Raw genomic sequence first — 27,285 nt, forward strand, 5'->3', positions numbered from 1 at the left:
ATTTTTCAATTGTAATTTGTTCATGGTTGGGATTTGCATTTTAGTCTGGTCTTAATTATGACCAATATACATTACAGCAGCTTTGTTACTTGGGTAATGACAGCTTTGGAAAAGGCATTGGAGAGACGTGGCAGTACAAGAAGTGGTTACTATGACAGCAAATGCAATCCAGAGTTTCACTAAAAAGTGAAGTTTTACTGCTGTAGCCTCTCATTCCAGTCCTGTATAAAACACTGTTTACTTTCTGAAGGTAACAATAAGTATGAAAATTACTGTCAACAAATACTGGTCAAATTCAAAATAAAGTCTTTCCAACCGTGTAGCAAGCCCATATTTGGATAGTGAATGCAGTTATGGGAACCCTACCTTTGAAAGAGCATTGGAAAGGGTTGAGAAAAAATAAAGACTTGCATTTATATAGCGCCTTTCACGACCACCGGACCTCCCAAAGTGCTTTACAGCCAATTAAGTACTTTTTGAAGTGTAGTCACTGTTGTAATGTAGGAAACGCGGCAGCCAATTTGCACACAGCAAGCTGCCACAAACAGCAATGTGATAATGACCAGATAATCTGCTTTAGTGATGTTGATGAAGAGCAATGGTGTTCATTCCAGGAACTAATGAAAGAAATCTTACAGAACCTAATTTGTGTTCACTGGAAAAGATAGAGAAGAAACATGATCATGTTTTTTAAAACATTGAGGGGCATGGATAATATTGATCCCAGCAAGTTATTAATTAAAGGTCCTACCCAAAACATTAATCTATTGCTTTCAGATGCTAATTGACCTGCTGTATATTCCAAACATTTTCTATTTTGCTCTGAGTTAGAATGCAATAGCTTTACAACCTACTCCATAACAATTTAAGGCAAGAGAAGACCTTCAATCCAGCTGTCAATCAAAGAATCGTACAGCTGAGTAACCCACGTGTCCCAGAGCAGCGAATCACCAGGAGACGTAACGAAGGTTAATAAAAGTAGGAAGGAAGTCATGGCTTTTTAAAGTTAGATCGCAAGTTGAGATAAATTTTCATTAAAAATCGCGTGTCTCACACGAGTTGGCATTGCTGAGAGAAGGTTAAGAGGTGATTAGATATGAGGTGTTCAAAATAATGAATGGTTTTGATAGAGTAAATAAGGAGAAACTGGTTCCAGTGGCAGAAGAGTCGGTAACCAGAGGACACAGATTGAAGGTAATTGGCAAAAGAACCGGAGGTGACCTGAGAAAACATTTTTTTTTATGCAGTGAGTTGTTGTGATCTGGAATGCACTGCCGGAAAGGGTGGTGGAAGCTGCTTCAATAGTAATATTCAAAAGAGAATTGGATAAAGAATTGAAGGGAAAACAAATTATGGGGATGGAGTCCATGATTCTTAAACAAAACTACCCGACGCCACGTCAAACTGCACAACGTGGAACTACTTACAGCCGCTCCTCCTCAGACTCGGAGCAGTGTTAAACCACTGAGCGATGGGAATGAGGGAGGACACGCCCTGCATTGGCTCCACTCCAGTGTTGAGTTGTCAATCACTGACCACTGCGCTCTTCCAGGTGCACTACATGCCCCGCCCCCCTTCGCGGTCCAACTTTACTTCATTAAAAAAAGCCATCACAACCAAACCCGCCCCTTTGCCGAAACCTCATTGGAAGAACGAAACTAGCCCCTCTTCTGTTATTGGTCGACGACGACGTCAATCATAGAATTAACCGCCTCCGAGCGATTCGACGCATCTATGTCGGGGCGGAAGAGAAAGCGTCTAGGTTTTGAAAAGAAAAACAGAAAAATAATAATGAGGAAGGTTCTGTCGACTCTGAGTTGGACTACTTTTCTTGCCGGTTAATCGCGTTCGATTGCTGCTGTTATCCCGTCAGCCCGGCTGGAACGGTTAGGATTTGAACGGTGTCGCCGCGGTGACCCCAGTGAAGGTTCTGTGGTGAAGCCTTATCTCGCGCGAGTCCGGGTTCTGTTGCCGTGGTGACCCTTACGCCTCGCCCCGCCCCGCCCCGCCGGTACCTGTCCGAGTGCAGGTTGCTGTGGTATCTGCCGTCTCACCTCTCCGGCTCCGCCATGCGTCACGGACTCAAATGTGGTGTCGTGGTCTCGATCTGTGCCGTTTTCGCGGCTTACTGGTACCGGCAGCAGGTGGACAACGAGCTGAACACGCGGCTGGAGACCGTCCTGTCCTCGCTGCTGAAAGCCGAGAGGAAAGTGGACCTGGGCCGGCGGCCCCGGGTGGCAGTAGGTGAGGAATCGGAGGTGTGCTGGATGGGATTGAACTACTTGTGATTTACACCAGCAGCCGCAGCTTAATGACTGCCTATTGATGGATGCTTTGTTCCACGGGGAATTAGCTAAAAGCATCCACATCTACTGTCATTCGGATTTCCAGCATCTGCAGTATTTTGTTATCGTACTGTCATTCTAGACTGTTAATTTAAATGACAGTTTTGTATTTAACTCTTACAACATTTATGAAATGGTTTTTCTTGTCACTTCTTTACTCTAATCTTTAAGCACTTACAAGCTGCACAGCTGTATTTGCTTTTAGCCCTGCTCCCCTCCGGTCTGGATCTCGGCTATGATGACCTCTCGATCTCAGTTGTGTCGTGTAGATGTTTCCTAAGAATTGCATGCATTCTAATATATTAACAGTGAGGAATTTGGAAGAACCCCTTTATAAATGTTATCAATAAAATGCAGCCTGGGTTAAAAATACAGATTGCTGGAAATGCACAGTAGGCCCGTCGGCATCTGTAAAGATAAGTTAAAGCTGCATACCCGTCTTTAGAACTGACAGTAAGATGTCAGCTTCTTTGTACAGTGGAGGAGGAAAAGGGGTGATAGTTCAATTATCAATAGGAAGTTAATGGGCAGAATTACCTGCAGTGCTTAAAAGAGAAGCAAGCAGTAGACTACGAAATGTAAAAATCTTGCATATGCATGTACTTCCTGCTTCTTGTTGGCACAGTTTTTTTGCTTTTATGTCATGACTAGCAGATTTATTTTGGTGTTGCTCTAGGTAAGCTGGAGGTTTGGGAAGAAAAAGGATGTTAAGCCAAGTAATATTACTAGAGACACTGGCTTATTAGCACTGGGGGCAGCCCAGGATCTCTGGAAAGAGGGCCCAGAGTCTGGAAGTGCTGGGATTGGGTTTGGGGTTCTAGCACTATTTCAAGTCTATTTTGAGTGAGATCCCAGTCTCTGGGAGCACTGGAAATGGTAGTTTTTGGAACACTGGAACAGTTGGTCCTGGGAGCAATGTGTACAGTTCTAGAATAAGGGACTCTTGTTGTAAATAACTTGGTTGGGATGCCGAATGCTATCAAACATTCTTCAAGCACTGTCCTGGATGGATGAAGTACTGAGTGACCTATCCAAAGTAAAATAACAAAATTTTACAATCAAACCGGTATATATAAAAATAAAATAATTATTTTGTAGTCGAACCAGTATTGTCCCGGTTGGGTCTACAGTATAGCAGTCATCTTTGGGTGCCTTCTGGTTCTGCGGAACTTCAAACAAACTGGTGAACACTATTAGAGTCATAGAGTCATAGAGTAATACAGCACAGATAGAGGCCCTTCGGCCCATCGTGTCCATGCCGGCCATCAAGCCCTGTCTAATCTAATCCCATATTCCAGCATTTGGCCCGTAGCCTTGTATGCTATGGCATTTCAAATGCTCATCCAAATGCTTCTTAAATGTTGTGAGGGTTTCTTTGGACATGCACTGATAGGCAAACGTGGAGGAACCACCCCAGTCATCCTGTGCATCCTGGACCTAGATATAATATATTATATAGTTGAGTTCTCCAGATCTAGGTAGAGAACCCTCACCACCATGGAGATTCTCCAACCTGGCATCAGGAAGCACTTTGAGTGCAATCTAAGGGTTCATGAGCACCACAAAGGGGCTTCAGGATTCAGCAGTTAGCTGGCAGAGGAGTAAAGAGAAGGAGTTTGAATATTGGAGGGGACCAGAACCTGGCAGTGTATGGGGTTTGCTGTGATCTGGTGGTATTTGGGGAGGGGGCTGTAGCACTGTCTAGCAGCCAAGTTGTGGCTTTGGCCTGTTTAAAGCTATGTGGCCCTAACCTTCACTGTTTTCCTGACTGTTGGCCTCCCTCCCCAGACTCGACTGTCTTCAGGCACCTCCCATTGCACTGCCTGTCTTTACATTCCTGCCTCATAACATTTAACCTTAAATTTTTTTCTTTCTTAAAATTAATGGATGAGAAGTTGCAAGCTGGAGGTGTGCAGTTTCCTTCTATGTACTCCTGGCCTGAGCCAGGAGTGTAGAAACAGAAGTTTTATTCACTAGTGCACTGTGAGTTTGCCAATCTTATGCAGTCTGTACTAATCTTAAACTGTGTTTAGAACTTGTTTTAAAATTGTCTTGTCATTCCCTTCAGAATATTATCTCTCTGTTTATCTCTGTTTCGCTGTTTGCAATTTTCAGCATAATTGTAAAAAAAAGGCATACAAATGTGTGCAAAGTGGTGAGTGAATTTCAAACAGAGATGTAAATAACAAAGATTATTAAGTTCATATGAAAAGATTCTAATGATCAACTCAGCCAAAAAAAATGGAAAAGTGGCTCTACCACAGCATGTGCGTTGCACTGATAATAGGACCCCAGGGTCTGCACGTGATCTTGAGGAGTGTAAGGGAAATTCATAAACAGCACTGCTCAGATAAAGAAACACAGCTACAGCCAAGAGGGGGAAAAAATGTCCCAGGCGCTCTCGATATAGGTAGACCTTTTTTGGGGGGGATGGGGGATCAACCGTATTGTGCACAGGTAAGTTTAATGATTTTTAATGCAAATTATTTAAATATTTAAAATGCTTCATGTTATTTACATGGCCACATATTCAGTAAGATTGAAAATTTATATGTCCGATAGAGCCACTTTATATAAAAAAATATTAGTTGAGCAATGATAATTTGTTCAAATTGCAGAATTTGATTTGGTTGCTTTTCTATGGGATTGTATCTTTTTTTTATTCGTTCCTGAGATGTGGGTGCCGCTGGCAAGGTCAGCCTTTATTTCACATCCCTAATTGCCCTTGAGGAGGTGATGGTGAGCTGCCTTCTTGAACCGCTGCAGTCCTTGTGGTGAAGGTACCCCCCACAATGCTGTTAGGGAGGGAGTTCCAGGAATTTAACCCAGCGACAGTGAAGGAACGCCAATATATTTCCAAGTCAGGATGGTATGTAACTTGGAGATGATGGCGTTCCCATGCGCCTGCTGCCCTTGTCCTTCTAGATGGTGGAGGTCGCGGGTTTGGGAGGTGTTGCTGAAGAAGCCTTGGTGAGTTGCTGCAGTGACTCTTGTAGATGGTACACATTGCAGCCACAGTGTGCCAGTGGTGGAGGGAGTGAATGTTTAAGGTGGTGGATGGAGTGCCAATCAAGCGGGCAGCTTTGTCCTGGATGGTGTCGAGCTTCTTGAGTGTTGTTGGAGCTGCACTCATCCAGGCAAGTGGAGAGTATTCCATCACACTCCTGACTTGTGCCCTGTAGATGGTGGAAAGGCTTTGGGGAGTTGGAGGTGAGACACTCGCCACAGAATACCCAGCCTCTGACCTGCTCTTGTTGCCACAGTATATATGTGGCTGGTCCAGTTAAGTTTCTGGTCAATGGTGACTCCCATGATGTTGATTGGGGGGGGGGGGGTGGGGGGTAATGCTGTTGAATGTCATAGGGTGGTGGTTAGACTCTTGCTTATTGGAGATAGTCATTCCTTGGCACTTGTGCGCCGCAAATATTACTTGCCACTTATCAACCCAAGCCTGAATGTCGTCCCGGTCTTGCTGCATTCAGGCATGGACTACTTCATTGTCTGAGGAGTTGCGAATGAACTGAACACTCTGCAATCATCAGCGACCATCCCCACTTCTGACCTTATGATGGAGGGAAGGTCATTGATGAAGCAGCTGAGATGGTTGGGCCTAGGACACTGCCTTGAGGAACTTCTGCAGCGATGTCCTGGTGTTGAGATGATTGACTTCCAACACTTACAACCATCTTCCTTTTGTGTTGGTATGGCTCCAGCCAGTGGAGCGTTTTCCCCCTGATTCCCATTGACTTCAGTTTTACTAGGGCTCCTTGATGCCACACTCTGTCAAATGCTGCCTTGATGTCAATGGCAGTCACTCTCCCCTCACCTCTGGAATTCAGCTCTTTTTTGGTCCATGTTTGGACCATGGCTATAATGAGGTCTGGAGCCAAGTGGTCTTGGTGGAACCCAAACTGAGCATCAGTGAGCAGGTTATTGGTGAGCAAGTGGTGCTTGATAGCACTGTTGATGACACTTTCCATCACTTTGCTGATGATTGAGAGTAGACTGATGCTGGTAATTGGCTGGGTTGGATTTGTCCTGCTTTTTGTTGCCAGGACATACCTGGGCAGTTTTCCACCTTGTCGGGTAGATGCCAGTGTTGTAGCTGAACTGGAACAGCTTGGCTAGAGGCACGGCTAGTTCTGGAGCAAAAGTCTTCAGCATGACCGCTGGGATGTTGTCAGGGCCCATAGCCTTTGCTGTATCCAGTGCGCTCAGCCGTTTCTTGATATCCCATGAGTGAATCGAATTGGCTGAAGACTGGCTTCTGTGATGGTGGGGACCTCAGGAAGAGGCCGATATGGATTATCTACTCTGCACTTCTGGCTGAAGATGGTTGCAAACGCTTCAGCCTTCTCTTTTGCACTTGCGTACTGGGCTCCGTGCATCATTTGAGGATGGGGTTATTCATGGAGCCTCCTCCTCCCGTTAGTTGTCCACCAACATTCATGACTGGATGTGGCAGGACTGCAGAGCTTTGATCTGATCCGTTGATTGTGGGATCACTTAGCTCTGTCTATAGCATGCTGCTTCTGCTGTTTAGCATGCATGTAGTCCTGTGTTGCAGCTTCCCCAGGTTGGCACCTCATTTTTAGGTATGCCTAATGCTGCTCCTGGCATGCTCTTCTACATTCCTCATTGAACCAGGGTTGGTCCCCTGGCTTGAGGGTAATGGTAGGGTGAGGGATATGCCGGTCCATGAGGTTACAGATTGTGGTGGAATACAATTCTGCTGCTGCTGATGGCCCACAGCGCCTCATGGATGCCCAGTTTTGAGCTGTTAGATCTGTTCTGAATCTATCCCATTTAGCATGGTGGTCGTGCCACACAACACGATGGAGGGTGTCCTCAGTGTGAAGATGGGATTTCGTCTCCACAAGGCTTGTGCAGTGGTCACTGCTACCGACGCTGTCATGGATAGATGCATCTGCGACAAGCAGATCAGTGAGGACGCGGTCAAGTAGGTTTTTCCTTCGTGTTGGTTCACTCTCCACCTGCCGCAGTCCTAGTCTGGCAGCTATGTCCTTCAGGACTCAGCCAGCTCGGTCAGTAATAGTGTTACTGAGCCACTCTTGGTGATGGACATTGAAGTCCCCCACCCAGAGTACATTCTGTGCCCCTGCTACCCTCAGTGCTTCTTCCACGTGGTGTTCAACATGGAGGAGTACTGACTCATCAGCTGAGGGAGGGCGGTAGGTGGTAATCAGCAGGAGGTTTCGTTGCCCATACTTGACCTGAAGCCATGAGACTGCATGGGGTCTGGAGTCGATGTTGAAGACTCCCAAGGCCACTCCCTCCATGACTGTATACCACTGTGCCGCCACCCCTGGTGGGTCTGTCCTGCTGGTGGGACAGGACATACCCAGGGATGGTGATGGATGAATCTGGAACATTGGCTGATAGGTATGACTATGTCAGGCTGTTGCTTGACTAGTCTGTGGGACTGCTCTCCCAATTTTGACACAAATCCCCAGATGTTAGGACTTTGCAGGGTCGACTGGGCTGGGTGTGCCGTTGTCATGTCTGAAGCCGGTGCCAAGTGGTCTGTCCGGTTTTATTGTTTTTCGTAGTGGTTGTGTACAACTGAGTGGTTTGCTAGGCCATGTTAGAGGGCAGATAAGAGTCGGCCTCATTGCTGTGGATCTGGAGTCAATAGACCAGATTTCCTTCCCTGAAGGACATTAGTGAACCAGCTGGGTTTTACGACAATCCAATAATTTCATGGTTACCATTACTGATGCTAGCTTTTTATTCCAGATTTATTTAATTAACTGAATTTAAATTCCCCAGCTGCCGTGGTGGGATTTGAACTCATGTCTCAGGATCATTAGTCCAGGCTTCTGGATTGCGAGTCCAGCAACATAACCACGATACTACCATTCCCAATAGTTCAACTAATCCTTATCATTAAGTTGCTTCTTGTTTATTTTTTCTTTCTATGGAAATACTAAATATCTAGGGTGCCACATTAAATTTGTGATGCTATATTCAAGACTCCTTTTATATAGATAGGCAACATTGGAGACCGCATGGTTGCAAATTGAGAGTTAGAAAGCATGACTAGGTGAAGGGTACATGATCAGTTCTTAGCTGTTTTCAGTAATCCTTATGAATATCTTATTATTTATAAGGAGAATAATTTTGGTTTGCCAATGAGGCAATGGAATTTAATTTGTCATCTACTGGGTTGTACTGATTGATTTGCTGTCATTAAAAAGCAATGCATCTTTGTGGTTGTGCTGAGTTATAATGACCAGTGGAGTTCAGTTCTATTCATCCTCGTGGCAGATTACTGTTTCAGCCCGGGAAAGGATGTCACAGCCTTTCTTGAACATAAAGTAATTTGTGCAAATTTATAAAATTGTCAGTGCCTAACCATCTGGTTACTGCACAGTCAGCAATGTGCACTCTGTTCTTTCCCACTTTGTTTAATAGAATCCTATATATTTGAAGTGCTTGTTCTTGAACATTTATATAGATCTTAAATATGCTCTTGCTTAAAATTAAATGTGCCATTGAACCGAGCATTTGCTTTCTCAGTGGCATATACATGGTTGATATTTGAAATGCTTTTGTTTGAAATTTGATCTAGTGATCATTTTTATAATGATGAAATGGGGGCCTATCTAAATTGATCATTATAACCAAAGTCCACTGCCAAAGAGTTGGATATCACTGAACTTTATTCTGCACAGGCAGGTAGTAAATGGTATTCAGTATAAGATTGTACTAACTGATGGTGCCAAAATGATTATTTTAATTCAAGATTAAATAATTGCATGTTAAAATATTAATAAAATATGCAGGTATGTAGGATTGTAAAGCAATTGCACCTGAGGGCAAGGAGGCTCTTGCCAGAGGTTAATGGGTCCTACTTTCAACATTGTTACACCTGTTTTACTGGTGTAGAACGGGTGCAACAATAACTAGTTTAGCAGAGTGACGGTCTGTGCCCGGTTTGTACCTGTGTTCGGGCTGCTGCTAAATTCACCAGGGCCCTTTTTTTAGGTGACCCTAGTGCCTACCTGAAATGAGTGCAGGCCCAATTTCAATTCTGAAATGAGAATTCTATGCTAATTTTCAGGAAATTTATTAAGACTATTTGATTGCGACATGTGCTGCGCAAGCTCACCCTAATTTTTGGACTCTACTGTGGCCTGACCAGCGGCCCTTAAAGGAAATGCTGGAGGTCGCAAAAGAAACCGGCAGTTAAGTCTTTTTAACTCGCCTTAACGTGAAGCCTGGAGGTGTAGGAGTGCTCCTGATTAATACTGTGGGCACTGCTAGGCCTGAGCGTGCTCCCCCTCCCATTTGCCTCCCCCTCCCCGCAGACTTGGCCGAAATTTGAAGGGCATGGACAAGTTGCATCGGGGCGCCTGATTGATGTCCACAGATCGCCGGATTTATTTCAATGAGGCTCGAGGATGAAATCCGAATGGTCCTCGAGCCGCTCTCTTCTGGTGTGCAAGTTCAACACACCGACCATTTTGCACTTGCTATCAGGCGCTAGAACCTGGATGCATAAAAGTTTTAAGTGGCCATTGTAAGGGAAGTAGGCAGTGGACTGATTGAGGAGAAACCAAAATCAGCAGAATAGCTGAAGGGCAGCCTTGGGAGGATGTAGGCTAGAGGAGGAACATTTTAAACAGGTCAGCTCTAGAAAATAAGCTGCAAGAACAACATATACAGGCAGAAAAGCAGACACTTTGAGCGATGAACAAAATGCAACAAAAAGGAAACTTGGCCTTTAGTGGACTGATAGTAAAGTAATGAGAAACAGAAGGTATAGCAGCAACTAACATGATCTGCATACCCTGTACTACACTGCATCTACTTAAAAAGATTTTCTTTCATCCTACTGTTTGGAAGTACTTAGAACAAATAAATTATTTTTAAATGTATATTACTGATTAACAAAGTCTTCCTAGTGTTACTATGTGTAAAGGACATTTTGCCACTGTACTGAAATTGTGCTGTTCACATGTATGTTAAAAATAGTAATGATGAAACACAATAAGCTTGTAAAACATGGAGCAAGAGGAAGGCCCTTTGGTCTGTTCATATGCCAATAATTGCAAAACAAACCTGTAATCTGCAAGGTGACGAGTTTGATTATGTAACCAGGTATAGATGTACCAGTTCCTTTGTTGTGTACAAGTGTGACTGCAGTTGTGTATTGTCTATCTTTACTTCCCATTCTTTGAAACACAAGGGGGAATAAGGCAGAACCGGGCACGTAAAGGCCTATTAGCTTGAAGTCAGTAATAGGTAAGATGCTTGGGGGAAATCATTGGGATGCATTATATAAACCACTTCCAACAAATGCCTTTAATGCAGCAAGACATTCCAAGGTATTTCACAGGAGTGATTATCAAACAAAATTTCACACCAAGCAACAAAAGCTTGGTCAAAGCGGTCGGTTTTAAGGAGCATCTTAATGGAGGAGAGAGAGGCAGAGCAGTTTAGGGAGAGAATTCTAGAGCTTGGGGCCCAGACAGCTGAAGGCACTGCCACCAATGGTGGAGCAAAGGAAATTGGGGGTGCACAAAAGGCCAGAATTAGAGGAATGCAGAAACCTCGGAGGGTTGTAGGACTGGAGGAGGTTACTAGTTACAGTCACCTAAGGGGTCGAAGAGGAACTTTCCAGATTTCTCCCCACCCCCCTTAATTGGCCTGGATTTTTATCTCTTTTTGCCTCTCTCAGGAGATTACATGTTCTGGGTGGGTGGGTAGTGTATGTACTGTGATACATAAGGCATTACAACTGCATGGGACAGGCTGGATGGACCAGTAGGTATTTTCCTGTCCATCATTTATGTATGTTCTCTTGTAGTCGGGTACATTTCAAAATATAATGACCTGACTTTCTTTGTTCCTTCCATGATACTGTCGGAACAATAGGTTCCATGTTGGCCTACTAAATGCACTAAACTAACATTATGAAGTAACTAAGCACATTTATACACAGGACCACCTCAGCATCAAATTCACTGGCCCACGCTCTGCATGTAGTGGTGTCAAGATGTAGTGTTTTCTCAGGCCTGCCTCGGAACTGTTATCTACAGGCTCCTCTCCTCAGACAAGAAGTACCTCGAGTCCAAAAAAAAATTCACAGTCCTTCACAAATTGCTCATTTAAAGTTCAGCCTTTATTGTTCCAGTGAAGGTATCCACTCTGGATTTTGTATTGCAAGACTACCTGAAGTTGTTTCTAGTTTACTTATAGGCTACCTATGTGAAGAATATAAAACATTAGAAATGTGTATATTTATGAAAATCTTGCATATTACATCTGTAGACCTTATTTCCTGTCATACATTTGAGTCCTGTTAATTTGCTGAAAGGGTGGTGGAAGCAGATTCAATAGTAACTTTCAAAAGGGAATCGGATATGTAGTTGAAATGGAGAAATTTATAGGGTTATGGGGAAAGAACAGAGGAATGGGACTACTTAGATAGCTCTTTCAAAGAGCTGGCACACTTGATGGGCTGAAAGGCCTCCTTTGCTGTATGATTCTTTGGTTTTTTATGTTAATATTTAACATTAAAACTGCCCGTGTTCAGTTATCGTGGATATTTGTATGTAAACATTGGCTCATCCAATCCAGTATGATTTGGACAGGTTGGGTGATTGGGCAGAAGCATGGCAGACGCAATATAACGTGGATAAATGTGAGGTTATCCACTTTGGTGTCAAAAACAGGAAGGCAGATTATTATCTGAATGGCAATGGATTGGGAGAAGGGGAAGTGCAACGAGACCTGGGCGTCCTTGTGCACCAGTCGCTGAAGGTAAGCATGCAGGTGCAGCAGACGGTTAAGAAGGCAAATGGTATGTTGGCCTTCGTAGCGAGAGGATTTGAGTACAGGAACAAGGATGTCTTGCTGCAGTTGTACAGGGCCTTGGTGAGACCACACCTTGAGTATTGTGTGCAGTTTTGGTCACCTTATCTGAGGAAGGATGTTCTTGTCATGGAAGGAGTGCAGCGAAGATTCACCAGGCTGATACCTGGGATGGCAGGAATGACGTATGAGGAGAGATTGGGTCGATTGGGCTTATACTCGCTGGAGTTTAGAAGAATGAGAGGGGATCTCATTGAAACTTATAAAATTCTAACAGGACTAGACAGACTAGATGCAGGGAGGATGTTCCCGATGGTCGGGGAGTCCAGAACAGTCTAAGGATAAGGGGTAGGCCATTTAGGACAGAGATGAGGAGGAATTTCTTCACCCAGAGAGTGGTGAACCTGTGGAATTCTCGACCAAAGAAGGCAGTAGAGGCCAATTCATTAAATATATTCAAGAAGGAGTTAGATATATTTCTTAAGGCTAGGGGGATCAAGGGATATGGGGAGAAGGTAGGAACAGGGTACTGAATTTGGATGATCAGCCATGATCTCATTGAATGGTGGAGCAGGCTCGAGGGTACGAATGGCCTACTCCTGCTCCTATCTTCTATGTTTCTCATCAGAGTGGTTCAGCAAGTGGCGATATAGCGCTTTTTCTTTCTGATTCCCAGCTGCTTACCTTTTACTGGCCATAACTCTAATCTGCTTGGTCCTGCTGCAGCTTCTGCCTCTCTTTATTGCTCTGTATGTAAGTTTTTTTGAACTTAATTGCTACCTCGGTCCTTTGGTCCTAGCTCAAACCGATCGTTGTCATTGCCTCCATCAAGATCTCAGCTCCATTATATTTCTCGTGGCTCCCTCCGACTTCTGCCTTCAGTCCCAGCCCAGGTCATGACTTCACGAGCCTTTGTTCTTGCTATGTTCACAACCCTGCGTTAGTAAGGGCTTATGGCCCTGCACCTCGCACCCCTGGTGGATAATCAAAATTAGGGGATTATCAAGTGGCTCAGTGGCTTGTACTCTCATGTCTAAGTCAAAAGGTTGTGGATACAAGTCTCACTTGAGCATAAAATCTAGGCTGACACTCCAGTGCAGTACTGAGGGAGTGCTGCGCTGTCGGAGGTGCCATTTTTCGGATGGGTTGTTAAACCGAGGTAAAGATCCCATGGCACTATTTCAAAGAAGCGCTTGGGAGTCCTGGCCAATATTTATCCCTCAACCAACACCTAAAAACAGATTATCTGGTCATTATTACATTGCTGTGTGCAAGTTAGCTACCGTGTTTCCTACATTGCAACAGTAACTACACTTAAGTTTTTTAATATATTAATCATACATTTCTTATTTTGGTCTTGTAGGTTTTGGTGGCTGTCTTGACATTGTTGCAGATGGAGTTGCTCTGTTAAAGAAAGCTGGCATTCAACCAAGCAATAATCCTGTCCACCATAATTACATCACATCAGAGGAACAGTTGGCTGAAAGCTTTGCATACTTCTTTCCTTCTGGAGCTGCATCTGAGTAAGGAAATAGCATGAATGAGACTAACCATATTAGACATACACTTGGCATTTGTAGCAAAAATATATCTACAGTTTTTGGTGATGCTTTATAGCCTCTGGAGAGTGGAGATGCAGTAACAACACCATTTCAGAGAGCATTACAGTCCTGAACAATTTCATTTGGGGGGGAACAGTAACGAGACTGATTGGTTCTTGCGGAACCCAAACTGGGCATCAGTGAGCAGGTTATTGGTGAGTATGTGCTGCTTGATAGCACTGTCCATGACACCTTCCATGACTTTGCTGATGATCGAGAGTAGACTGTTGGACGGATTGGATTTGTCCTGCTTTTTGTGGACAGGACATGCCTGGGCAGTTTTTCACATTGTCGGATAGATGCCAGTGTTATAGCTGTACTGGAACAGCTTGGCCAGAGGTGCGGCTAGTTCTGGAGTACAAGTCTTCAGCATGACAGCCGGAATGTTGTCGGGACCCACAGCCTTTGCTGTATCCAGTGTGCTCAGCCATTCCTTGATTCATGTGGAGTGAATCAAATTGGCTGAAGACTGGCTTCTGTGATGGTGAGGACCTCAGGAGGAGGCTGATCTGGATCATCCACTCGGCACTTCTGGCTGAAGATAGTTGCAAACGCTTCAGCTTTGTCTTTTGCACTCACGTGCTGGGCTCCACCATCATTGAGGATGGGGATATTCATGGAGCCTCCTCCTGTTAAGTTGTTTCATGGTTCACCACCATTCACGACTGGATGTGGCAGGACTGCAGAGCTTTGATCTGATCTGTTGATTGGGGGATCGCTTAGCTCAGTCTATAGCATGCTGCTTCAATTTATCTATCCCCTTAAGTAGTTTGAATAATGTCTCCTCCTGTAATAATGAGCCTTCTCCAGTCTCGAGCTCTTTAATGTCTCCTCATTGTTCAGATGATTTTCTGTTTGGTTGCTGTTTTCTGCATTGCATCCATTGACTCTCTGTAGTATGGCAATGAGAATTGATCCCATACTCAATGTGTGGCTCAACTAGTTCCTTGTATAGATTCATTATTGCCTCCGGGAATTTGTACTTTGCCCCTCTGGCTATGTATCTGGTTAGCTTTCTTTACTGTTCCTGCATATCTTGGTTTCAGTGAGCTATGCCCCCGGTGCTCCAGATCCATTTCCTGTGTGACCTGTAGTCGAGAGCCATTTTGTTTAGATTTCCATTGTTTATTTCCTTTCTGTAGTCTCATTACTCTGAATTTGCCTACATTAAATGCCATTTTTCACTCCATGCACTTTACCAACCTATCCAAAACTTTTTTGTATTTCTTTTTTCCCCTTGTCATCTGTAAACTTAAAGCTTTGTTCTGTTCCCAGCTCCAATTTGTTTACGTATACTGTATATTGTAAACCACAATAGCAATGATCCCTGCAGCACATCACTGGTGATCTCTTTCATAAGAAATAGGAGCAGGAATAGGCTAAACTTGGGCTCAATGCCACTTCCCTGCCCACTCGCCATAACCCTTCACTCTCTTACCTTGCAAAAATGTGTCTATCTCCACCTTAAATGTATTTAATGACCCAGCCTCCACAGCTCTCTGGGGCAGAGAATTCCACAAATTTACGATCCTCGGAGAAGAAATTCCTCCTCATCTCAGTTCTAAAAGGGCGACCCTTTATTCTAAAACTGTGCCCCCGTGTTCTAGATTTCCCCACGGGGGGCGGGGGAACATTCTCTCTGCATCTACCTTGTCGTGCCCCCTCAGTATCTTATATGTTTCAATAAGATCACCTCTCATTCTTCTAAATTCCAATGAGTATAGGCCCAACCTGCTCAACCTTTCCTCATAAGTCAACCCCCTCATCTCTGGAATTAACCTATTGAATCATCATTGAACTGCCTCCAATGCAAGTATATCGTCCCTTAAATAAGGAGACCAAAACTGTACGCAGTACTCAAGGTGTGGTCTCACCAATACCTTGTACAGTTGTAGCAGGACTTCCCTGCTTTTATACTCCAACCCTTTTGAAATAAAGGCCAACATTCCATTTGACTTTTTGATTACTTGCTGTACCTGCATGCTAACTTTTTGTGTTTCAGGCACAAGGACCCCCAGGTCCCTCTGAACTGTAGCATTTTGTAATCTCACTCCATTTAAAAAAATAAATAAATAATTTGCTTTTTTATTTTTCCTGTTAAAGTGGATAACCTCGCACTTTCCCACATTATACTCCATCTCCCAAATGTTTGCCCACTCACTAAGCCTGTCTATGTCCCTTTGCAGATTCTTTGAGTCCTCTGCACAACTTGCTTTCCCACCCATCTTTGTATCATCCACAAACTTGGCGACATTACACTCGGTCCCTTCATCCAAGTCATTAATGTAGATTGTAAATAGTTGGGGCCCCAGCACCGATCCCTGTGGCACCCCACTAGTTACCATTTGCCAACCGGAAAATGACCCATTTATCCTGACTCTCTGCTTTCTGTTAGTTAGCCAATTCTCTATCCATCCATGCTAATATTACCCCCAATTCCGTGAGCTCTTATCTTATGCAGTAACCTTTTATGTGGCACCTTATTGAATGCCTTCTGGAAATCCAAATACACCACATCCACTGGTTCACCTTTGTCCACCCTGCTCGTTACCTCCTCCACGAACTCCAGCAAGTTTGTTAAACATGATTTCTCTTTCATAAAACCATGCTGACTCTGCTTGACTGCATTATGATTTTCCAAATGCCCTGCTACTGCTTCCTTAATGAAGGACTCCAGCATTTTCCCAACGAGAGATGCTAGGCTAACTGGTCTATAGTTTCCTGCTTTCTGTCTCCCTCCTTTCTTAAATAGGGGTGTTACATTTGCGGTTTTCCAATCCGCTGGGACCTCTCCAGAGTCCAGGGAATTTTGGTATATTGCAACCAATGCATCCACTATCTCTGCAGCCACTTCTTTTAAGACCCTGGGATGCAGGCCATCTGGTCCAGGGGATGTGTCATCTTTTAGTCCCATTATTTTACCAAGTACTATTTCCATAGTGATTGTCTTTAGTTCCCCCTCCCTGTGGCCCCTTGATTATCCATTATTGGGATGTTGTTAGTGTCTTCTACCGTGAAGACAGATACAAAATATTTGTTCAGAGTCTCTGCCATTTCCCCGTTCCCCATTATTAATTCCCCAGTCTCATCCTCTAAGGGACCAACATTTACTTTAACTACCCTCTTCCCTTTTATATACCTGTAGAAGCTTTTACTATCTGTTTTAATGTTTCTTGCCAGTTTACTCTCTTAATCTTCTCTCTTTTTTTTGGTCATCCTTTGCTGGTTTAAAAAAAATTCCCAATCCTCTGGTCTCCCACCAATCTTGGCAACATTGTATGCCTTTGTTTTCAATTTGATACCATCCTTTACTTCCTTAGTCACAGATGGTGCTCCTTTCTCTTAAAATCTTTCTTTCTCACTGGAATATATTTTTGTTGAGAGTTATGAAATATCTCCTTAAATGTCCGCCACTGCATTTCAACTGTCTTACCCTTTAATTTATTTTTCCAGTCCACTTTAGCCAGTTCTGCCCTCATGCCACTGTAATTGCCTTTGTTTAAGATCAGAACACTGGTTTGAGATACAACTTTCTCACTTGCCAACTGAATTTGAAATTCAACTATGCTATGATCACACTCTTTCCTAGAGGATCCTTTACTATGAGATCATTTATTAATTCTGTCTCATTACATAATACCAGATCCAAGCTAGCCTGCTCCCTGGTTGGTTCCATTACATACTGTTCTAGGAAACCATCCCGGATGCACTCTATGAACTCCTCCTCAAGGCTACCATGGCCAATTTGATTTGTCCAATCAATATGGAGATTAAAATCACCCATGATTATTACCGTACCTTTTTTACAGGCCTCCATTATTTGTTGATTTATACTCTATCCAACAGTATTGCTACTGTTCGGGGGCCTGTAGACTACGCCCACCAGAGACTTTTTCCCTTTATTACTTTTTATCTCCATCCATGTTGGTGCAGTTCCATTTGTCTCAAAGCCAAATAGCCTACTCCTGCTCCTATTTCTTATGTTCTTATAACCAGCCTTTGCTTTCTCCCTCAAAAACTTTCCCATAGTTGTACCTGTAGACTAATTACTTATGCAGCATGGTATAAAAAGCCTTGCTGGAATCTAAATATATCCCATCACAGAATTTCCATTGTTGACCAGGTCTGTTATTTGCTTAAAGGACTCCAGTAGATTTGTTAGGTAAATTTTCCCTTGCATAACTCCATGATGATTCCTTTTGTCGTGCCTATCTAGATGTTTCATTATCCTCTCTTTCAAAATGCTTTCTAATACTCTAACTACTACAGATGCGAAGTTTCCCAAGTCATCCCAATGCCCCTTTTAATAAAAAAAATTAAAAAATGATGCCAAGTTAGGTATTTGCCCAAACCTCAGACTCTACTCCTGATTCTTATGATTCCCCAAAGATAGTGGCAAGGACATGACTGATTTTGCTATCTGCTACTCTCACGTACCCTTGCATGAAGTCTACTCGGATGTGGTGACTTGTCTTCCTTTGGCTAAGTTAACCAGTGGCTGCCTTATTTGAAACTTGTATTTCTTTTGGTATTTCCTCCATGTTTTCCAACTCCCCTAATCAAACTATTCTCAAAACCAAAAACACAAGCTCTATGTATTTTGTTATATATGTGTGTATTGCTGTAGTAGTTATTTCTAACAGTGTGAAGTAGTGCACATCCTACTTTTAAAAAAAATCTTTAAAGTGGGAGGACAAGTTGATGAGCTGTTTTTATAAAAAAAAAAAAAAAAGAAATTCATTTATAAATAAGGGCAAAGAGTACAAAACTAAAGATGGAATGGTAGAGCTGTACAAAGGGTGCAGTTAGATTAATTTCCACTTTTGGGCACCATCCTCTTGCAAAAAGTCCCGTTCACCCATCACCCCTGTGCTCGCTGATATACATTGGCTCCCAGTTTATTTTTTAAATATTCATTCATGGGATGTGGGTGTTGCTGGCAAGGCCAGCATTTGTTGTCCATCCCTAGTGGCCCTTGAGAAGGTGGTGGTGAGCCGCCGCCTTGAACTGCTGCAGTCCGTGTGGTGAAGGTACTCCCACAGTGCTGTTGGGGAGGGAGTTCCAGGATTTTGACACAATGACGATGAAGGAATGGTGATATACTTCCAAGTCAGGATGGTGTGTGACTTGGAGGGGAACTTGGAGGTGGTGGTGTTCCCATGTGCCTGCTGCCCTTGTCCTTCTAGGTGGTAGAGGTTGTGGGTTTGGGAGGTGCTGCCGAAGAATCCTTGTTGAGTTGCTGCAGTGCCTCTTGTAGATGGTACACACTGCAGCCACGGTGCGCCGGTGGTGGAGGGAGTGAATGTTTAAGGTAGTGGATGGGGTGCCAATCAAGCAGGCTGCTTTGAGCTTCTTGAGTGTTGTTGGAGTTGCACTCATCTAGGCACGTGGAGAGTATTCCATCACACTCCTTACTTGTGCCTTGTAGATGGTGGAAAGGATTTGAGGAGTTTGGAGGTGAGACACTCGCTGCAGAATACCCAGCCTCTGACCTGCTCTTGTTGCCACAGTATTTATGTGGCTGATCCAGTTAAGTTTCTGGTCAATGGTGTCCGCCAGGATATTGATGGTGGGGAATTTGGCGATGTTAATGTCGAGGGGTGGTGGTTAGACACTCGCTTGTTGGAAATAGTTATTGCCTGGCACTTGTGTGGCACGAATGTTACCTGCCATTTATCAGCCCAAACCTGAATGTCGTCCAGGTCTTGCTGCATGCAAGCATGGACGGCTTCATTATCTGAGGAGCTGTGACTGGCACTGAACACTGCAGCCATAAGCGAACATCCCCACTTCTGACTTTATGATGGAGGGAAGGTCATTGATGAAGCAACTGAAGATAGTTGGGGTTAAGCAACACCTTGGTTTAAAAAAAAAAAAATCTCATGTTTGTTTTGAAATCCCTCCATGGCCTCACCCCTCCCTGTCTCTGTAATCTTCTCCAGCATCCCCCCGCCCCCCAAGATATCTGCACTCTTCCAATTGTGGCCTCTCGTGTATTGCCTATTTTAATCGCTCCACCATTGGTGGCCGTGCCTTCGGCTGCCGAGGCCCTAAGCTCTGGAATTCCCTCCCTAAACCTCTCTACCTCACTTTCCTACTTTAAGACACTCCTTAAAACCTCCACCAGATCGTCTGTTACCTACTTAGCTTTTGGTCATCTGCCCTATTATCACCTTATGTGGCTCCATGTCAAATTTTGTTTGATAAAGCTCCTGTGATATGCCTTGAGATGTTTTGCTACGTTAAAGGCGCTATATAAATGCAAGGAGTTGTTGTTGAAGGATGTCAAGACCATGGAAAGGGTTCAGGAGATATTTGCTTAGGTGATATGAGGTATGTATGGCTTTTGTTATGAGGAGAGACTCGAGAAACTGGGGTTCTTTTCAATAAAACAAGAAAGGTAACACAAGATCTGATGGAGGTAATTCAAAATTATGAATGTTTTTTTAATAGGGACACACTGTTTCCACAGGTTGATTGAGTTGGTAACTGGAGGACATAAATTTAGGATCATCAAACGAATAAAGGGGATGGGCGTGAGAAAATTTATACAAAGCGTGAGGACATGGTATGCCCTACCAGAAACAGTAGAGAAGGCAGAATGCGTACTGGCTTTTAAAATAGAAGCGGATACATACTTGAATAAGAACAAATTAAAAAGGACTGGGAAACATGACTGACTGGATAGCTATTTGAGAGGCAGCGCAGGCACTCTGGGCCAAATAGCAGCTTCCTGTCTTAAAATTCTATGATCCTATTCTGAATGTTAATGGCAAAATCATGTTTTTTTTTCCAGACGCTTTATTTCCAATGATACACTGTTTCGTAAGTTGGTGAAAGCCACCCAGGGTCTCCCTCGAGTACGATGGTCATTAGGTGGAAACGCACCAGTCATGGCAAATCGCCTTGCGAAGGAAGGGTGTGAAGTGCTTATCGGAAGTCGTCTAACACCTGACCTTATTGAGGTCCTTCAGGAGCATGTGACTGGTTTGTATCAATAAAGTTATATTTGGCTTAAATTCACTTGAATAATCTTGGAACAGCTTGGCACATGAACAGCTTGGCACATCAACAGCTTGAATTTGTATAGCACGTTTAATTAACAGAATGTACCAAAGTGCTTCACTGATGCGTGTAAGGAAATGTGTCATGACCAAGGAATTGAGAAATTAGACAGGGCGATGGAAAGCTTGATTGATGAGGGGTTTTGAAGTTTTTAAAGGTGGTGAAAGAATTGTAGAGGCTTGGGGTGGGGGGTGGAGTTTCAAAAAATAGGACCAAGCTGCTAAAGGTTTCTGTCACCAATGGTGTGTTTGAGCAGGAGTCAGAGGAACAGCAGTTGAGGGGTCATAAGGCTGAAGGAATTTTCATAGATGGAGTGGGGCTTGGTCTTGGAGGGACTTATAAACGAGGATGAGAATTTTAAATTTAATGGATTGGGGACGGTGATCCAGTGGAGGTTAATGAAGAAGGGAATGACTTAAGCATAACTTAGTGTGGGGCAAGGTATGAGCTGCAGAGTTTTGGACAAGGTGGAGTTCATGGAGAGTGGAGGATCGGAGGTCAATAAGGAGGGCGTTGGAGTAGTTGTATTTGGAAATAACAAAGGATTATAAGGATTTTGGGAGTGAGGGCTTTATATTGTTGATCAAAGTTTTTCTTTGATTCATGATACAGCAGACAAATGTGTAGATATACAAAAATTAGATACCAATATTTTGATACAGTGTAACTAACATACAGTACAACATTTACTGCAGTGATTCTCAAACTGGAGTCTGCGGACCCTGGGGGTCCATAGAGACTTCCCAGGAGGGCCGTGAAAAAAACCCAAACCCAATCAATGATGGCGAGTGAGCTGGTTAGGAACGGCCAGGCGCTGCTGAATGGGGTGTTGAATAGTTACCATGGGGGCGGCTGTGCACTGCAGGAAGAGGAAGGAGGGAGGGGAAAAGGACTGTGGGCCAGCAGATGCTTGATTGACAGATAGTCAGTTGTAAGATTCTTTGACAGCTGCTCACGGGTCTGGCAGTTAATTGACAGCAGAGGGAACCAATCACAAAGCAAAGTAATGAGCAACCAATAGAAATGACTAGGTGCAGACAATGGAAGAGTAAGGAAGGTGGTACTGTGGCCATCATTTTGTGAATTGGGAGCGGTTGGAGTCATAGGAACATAGGAACAGGAGTAAGCCCCTCGAGCCTGTTCCGCCATTCAATGAGATCATGGCAGATCTGCGATCTAACTCCATATACCCGCCTTTGGCCCAAAGCCCTTAATACCTTTGGTTAACAAAAAATCTATCCGTCTCCGATTTTAAAATTAACAATTGATCTAGTGTTGGGGTCGCTAGAAATCAACAGGCTGAGACTTTTGTTGCAGCAAAGGCAAAACGCGTGTTACTTTATTCACACTCCACGAGGACTGAGGGTCTCAGCCTCGTTGCAGGGCTATGATGTCATCACGCTACCGACGCATGACGTCAACACGCTACCGACGCTCTTAAAGGGACCCTGCCCCGATAACCCAACCAAGTACGTACATATAACAGCATTGGCTATACATTGTGAATTGTGTTATTGTCCCTATGTGATCTCCGCCACATACGTCCCCCCAGAATTCACTGGCAATATCAGTCGTTGGTGGGGGGGCCGGATCACACGGTCGGAACGGCTCCTCAATTCCGGGGCGGGGACCGGGGGGGTTCGTCGGAGGGACCTCGGGCGCTCGGTGGTGGACTGAGGATGCAGAAACCGGAGGTCGGCCCCGCCTCGGGGGCTGTGCCAACTCAACGGGTCGGTCCAGATCCAGGTGGGCCGGCTTAAGACGGTCCACGGAAATGCAGTCCGGCTTACCGCCGACATCCACTACGAAGGTCTTGTCCCCGGTTTCCAGGACGCGGAATGGTCCATCGTAGGGTGGCTGAAGAGGTCCCCGGTGGGTGTCGTGGCGGATGAAAACGTACTCTGCTCGAGCAGAACGTGGGACTGCGGGAGGCCGTGCTGTGACGTGGGCACCGGCGTGAAAACCTTGGCGTTGTCCAGAAGGTCGGACCGCTGATGGGCTGCGGACCAAGGTTCTGTTGCGTTGGGGACGAAATCCCCGGGAACCCGCAGCGGCTGTCCGTAGACAAGCTCGGCGGACGAGGACTGGAGGTCCTCCTTGGGAGCGGTCCTGAGTCCCAGCATGACCCACGGGAGTCTGTCGATCCAACTGTCGTCCCGGAGGCTGGCCCGGAGCGCAGCCTTCATGCAGCGATGAAACCGTTCGCACAGCCCGTTAGCCTGAGGGTGGTATGCTGTGGTGCGGTGGAGTCTCAACCCGAGGCTTCGGGCGACAGCGTTCCAGAGCTCCGACGTGAACTGGGGCCCCCGGTCGGAGGAAATGTCTGATGGGGCGCCGAACCGGACGACCCAAGTGCTGATGAACGCCCGAGCCACATCGGCGGATGTCGTTGAAGACAGCGGGACGGCTTCCGGCTATCGGGTGGTTCTGCCGACCATTGTGAGGAGGTGGGTGAACCCGCGGGAGGGCGGCAGGGGCCCCACCAGGTCCACGATAACATGGTCGAACCGCCTCTCGGGCACCGCGAAAGGCGCCAACGGGGCCTTAGTATGGCGATGCACTTTCGAGCGTTGGCATACCACGCAGGTGCTGGCCCAGTCGTGAACGTCCTTCCTGAGCCCGTGCCAGACGAACTTAGCTGCCACCAGCTTCTGTGATGGCTTCCTGCCCGGGTGGGAAAGATTATGGACGGCGTCGAAAACTTGCCGTCTCCACCCGTCGGGCACGACGGGACGTGGCTGCCCAATGGAGACGTCGCACAGGAGTGTGGTGCCGGCATCGTCGAACGCGATGCCCGCTAGTTGAAGGCCCGTGACCGCCGTCCTGTAGGCCTGGACGTCCGGGTCAGAGGCCCGGTCGGCCGCCATGCAGGCATAGTCGATGCCAAGGTGTACGACGCTGGCGAAGGCCCGGGAGAGACAGTCAGCGACGGGGTTGTCTTTCCCAGCCACATGCTGGATGTCCGTTGTAAACTCTGAGATGAAGGCCAGCTGGCGTTGCTGACGGGCCGACCACAGCTCGGAAGCTTTGGCCATGGCGAAGGTTAACGGTTTGTGGTTCATGAACGCTGTGAACAGGCGAGCCTCCAGTAGGAAACGGAAGTGTTGGACGGCGAGGTAGAGGCCGAGAAGCTCGCGATCGAAGGTGCTGTACTTCCGTTTGTTGGGGCGGAGCTGCCGGCTGAAGAAGGTGCCGTTGACCCACTGTTCGTGGACGGTGCCGACTGCATAGTCCGAGGCGTCGGTGGTGAGAGCGATCGGCGCATCAGGTAACAGATGCGCCAGCATGGTCGCGTTAGCCAGGGCCCTTTTCGTGTCCGTGAAAGAATTGGCCATCTCCTCGGACCAGTCGACGGCGAGCTTGTCGGGCTTGCCTTTGAGGGCCTCGTAAAGGGGCCGCATAAGCTGGGCTGCTCGGGGGACGAAGCGATGGTAAAAGTTCATGCCCAAAAACTCCTGCAGGGCCTTCACAGTGAGGGGTCGCGGGAAGTCCATCACGGCCTCCACTTTCGATGGCAGTGGCACCGCCTCGTCCTTCGTGATGCGGTGCCCGAGAAAGTTGATCGAGGACAGCCCGAACTGGCACTTGGCCGGGTTGACGATTAGGCCGTGCTGGCTGAAGCGTTGGAAGAGAGTCCGAAGGTGCGACACATGCTCCATCCGGGAGGCGCTGGCGATGAGTATGTCGTCCAGGTATACGAACAGGAATGTCAGGTCCCGTAACACGGTGTCCATTAGGCGTTGAAAAGCCTGGGCGGCGTTTTTGAGGCCGAATGGCATGCGGAGGAATTCGAACAGCCCGAACGGGGTGACCACCGCGGTTCTCGGGACGTCCTGCGACCGGACAGGGACCTGGTGGTAACCCCGGACGAGGTCCACTTTCGAGAATAGCACTTTCCCGGCCAGGCGGGCGGAAAAGTCCTGGATGTGTGGGATCGGGTAGCGGTCGGGGGGTCGTAGCGTCATTGAGGCGCCGGTAATCGTCGCACGGGCGCCACCCGCCGCCTGGTTTCGGAGCAATGTGGAGGGGCGAGGCCCACGGACTGTTCGACCGGCGGATGATGCCGAGGCGCTCCATGGTGTCGAACTCTGCTTTAGCGATGGCGAGTTTCCCCGGGTCGAGGCGCCGAGCGCGGGCGTAGACGGGCGGACCGGTGGTTGAGATGTGGTGTTCTACCCCGTGTTTGTTGGCTGCGGACGAGAACGTGGGCTTCGTGAGGTCCGGGAACTCGGCGAGGAGGTGGGAAAACTCGTCTGAGGTCGAGAGTGCGCTGGACAACTTCGTCGTGCTGGACCCGCTGAGGGAACACTGGAGCGAGCTGAAAGTCTCAGCGTTGATGAGACGTCGGTTCTTGACGTCCACCAAAAGGCCATTGGCACAGAGGAAGTCAGCGCCGAGAAGGGGGGTGGACACTTTTGCCGTGACAAAGTCCCAGGTGAACCGCTGCCCGCCAAAACAAAGCGCCACGCTCCGTTTCCCGAAGGTGCGGATGGAACTGCCGTTGGTGGCTTCGAGGACGGGGCCGTGGTTCCCCCCCCCTTGCATGTTTATGGTTGACGCGGGCAGGACGCTCACCTGGGCACCCGTGTCACAAAGAAAACGACATCCGGAGTCGGTGTCCGTAATAAATAACAAACTGGCTGAACGGCCGACAGCCATAGCAGCCGACGAGTGGTCTTTCGTTTGTTTCGACGCGGGAAAACTGCACGGGGGCCGGCACTTCCTGCTTTGGGGCCGAACTGCGCGTGGTAGAAGCAGAGGCTTGGGGGCAGGGCTCCGCGTGGCCGCGCAGTACTGTTGCCCGGCGGAGAAAAATTTGTCGGCCTCCTTGGCGAGGTCGCGGAAATCGGTCCTGGAAGAGTTGGCTAAAGCCGACCGTACCAGACCTGGCAGCTGTTGAAGGAACAGTTCCTTGAAGAGGAAGCACGGCCTGCGTGTGCCCAGGAGGGCCAGCATGCGGTCCATCAGCTCCGAGGGCTTGGAGTCGCCAAGCCCGGGTAGGGAGAAAAGCCGGCGTGCGCGCTCGGCTTCGGTGAGTCCAAAAGTTTCTAAGAGGTGCGTTTTCAGCGTTTCGAATTTGTTGAGCTCCAGGGGGTTCTCGAGCAGGCTCACGACTCTGGCCGCGGTGGAGCTGCCGAGAGCAGAGACGACGCAGTAGCACCTCGTGTCGTCCGCGGTGATGTCCCGGAGTGCAAATTGAGCCTCGGCCTGGGCGAACCAAGCGGCAGCCTGTCGTTCCCAAAACTCGGGTAATTTGATGGAAACGGCGTTCGTTGCCATTTCGGATGAGGTCTTTGGAATCGTCCAAAAGAGCAACGGGGTCACCAATGTTGGGGTCGCTAGAAATCAACAGGCTCTGAGACTTTTGTTGCAGCAAAGGCAAAACGCGTGTTACTTTATTCACTCTCCATGAGGACTGAGGGTCTCGGCCTCGTTGCAGGGCTATGACGTCATCACTACCGACGCATGATGTCATCACGCTACCGACGCCCTTAAAGGGACCCTGCCCCGATAACCCAACCAAGTACGTACATATAACAACATTGGCTATACATAGTGAATTGTGTTTAGGTACATATAACAACATTGGCTATAAATTGTGAATTGTCTTATTGTCCCTATGTGGTCTCCGCCACACTAGCATCAATTGCCGTTTGCGGAAGTGAGTTCCAAACTTCTACCACCCTTGTGTGTAGAAGTGTTTCCTAATTTCACTCCTGGAAGGTCTGGCTCTAAATTTTAGACTCTGCCCCCTAGTCCTAGAATCCCCAACCAGGGGAAATAGTTTCTCTTTCTCTACCCTATCTGTTCCCCTTATTATCCTGAAAACTTCAATCAGATCAGATCATCCCATAACCTCCTAAATTCTAGGGAATACAACCCTAATTTATGTAATCTCTCCTCATAACTTAACCCTTGATGTCCGGATATCATTCTGGTAAACCCACACTGCAATCCCCCCAATGCCAATCTAAGGTGTGGTGCCCAGAATTGCGCTCAGTACTCCAGGTGTGGTCTAACCAGGGTTTTGTACAGCAGTAGCATAACTTCTACCCCCTGCTACTCTAGTCCTCTAGATATAAAGGCCAGCATTCCATTAGCCTTTGATTATTTTCTGTATCTGTTCATAACATTTTAATGATCTATGTACCTGAACACCCTCCCCCCCCCCCCCCCCCACCCCAAAGTCTCATTGGACATCCACTGTTTTTAGCTTTTCACCATTTAGAAAGTACCCTGTTCTATCCTTTAGGTCCAAAGTGGTTGCCCTCATGTGCTTACATTGAAATCCATTTGCCACAGTTTTGCCCATTCACTTAATCTATCAATATCCCTTTCTAATTTTATGCTTTCATCTACAATGCCACCTATCTTTGTGTCATCAGCAAATTTGGATATATGACTTTCTGTACCATCATCTAAGTCGTTAATAA

The 27,285-nt window shown here is 46.4% G+C and overlaps 1 protein-coding gene across 2 annotated transcripts in view; it reads left to right on the forward strand.

The window, feature by feature from the left end:
- Window positions 1–1,611: 1,611 nt before the first annotated feature.
- Window positions 1,612–27,285, forward strand: part of adpgk2 (ADP-dependent glucokinase 2) — a 60,408-nt gene continuing 34,734 nt past the window's right edge. Inside the window, exons 1-3 of one of the 2 annotated variants that reach the window (XM_085980205.1) lie at window positions 1,614–2,244; window positions 13,549–13,708; window positions 20,583–20,773. In XM_085980205.1, the coding sequence (XP_085836331.1) occupies window positions 2,070–2,244; window positions 13,549–13,708; window positions 20,583–20,773 (526 nt within the window). In that variant the 5' untranslated portion in view covers window positions 1,614–2,069. Of the gene's footprint in view, window positions 2,245–13,548; window positions 13,709–20,582; window positions 20,774–27,285 lie in introns of both variants that reach the window. The other variant, XM_085980206.1, reaches the window with a different exon arrangement.

Source organism: Somniosus microcephalus, chromosome 3 (genome assembly GCF_052327205.1).
Source record: "Somniosus microcephalus isolate GS21.2 chromosome 3, FLI_Smic_1.0, whole genome shotgun sequence".
In the NCBI taxonomy this organism is placed as follows: Eukaryota; Metazoa; Chordata; class Chondrichthyes; order Squaliformes; family Somniosidae; genus Somniosus; species Somniosus microcephalus.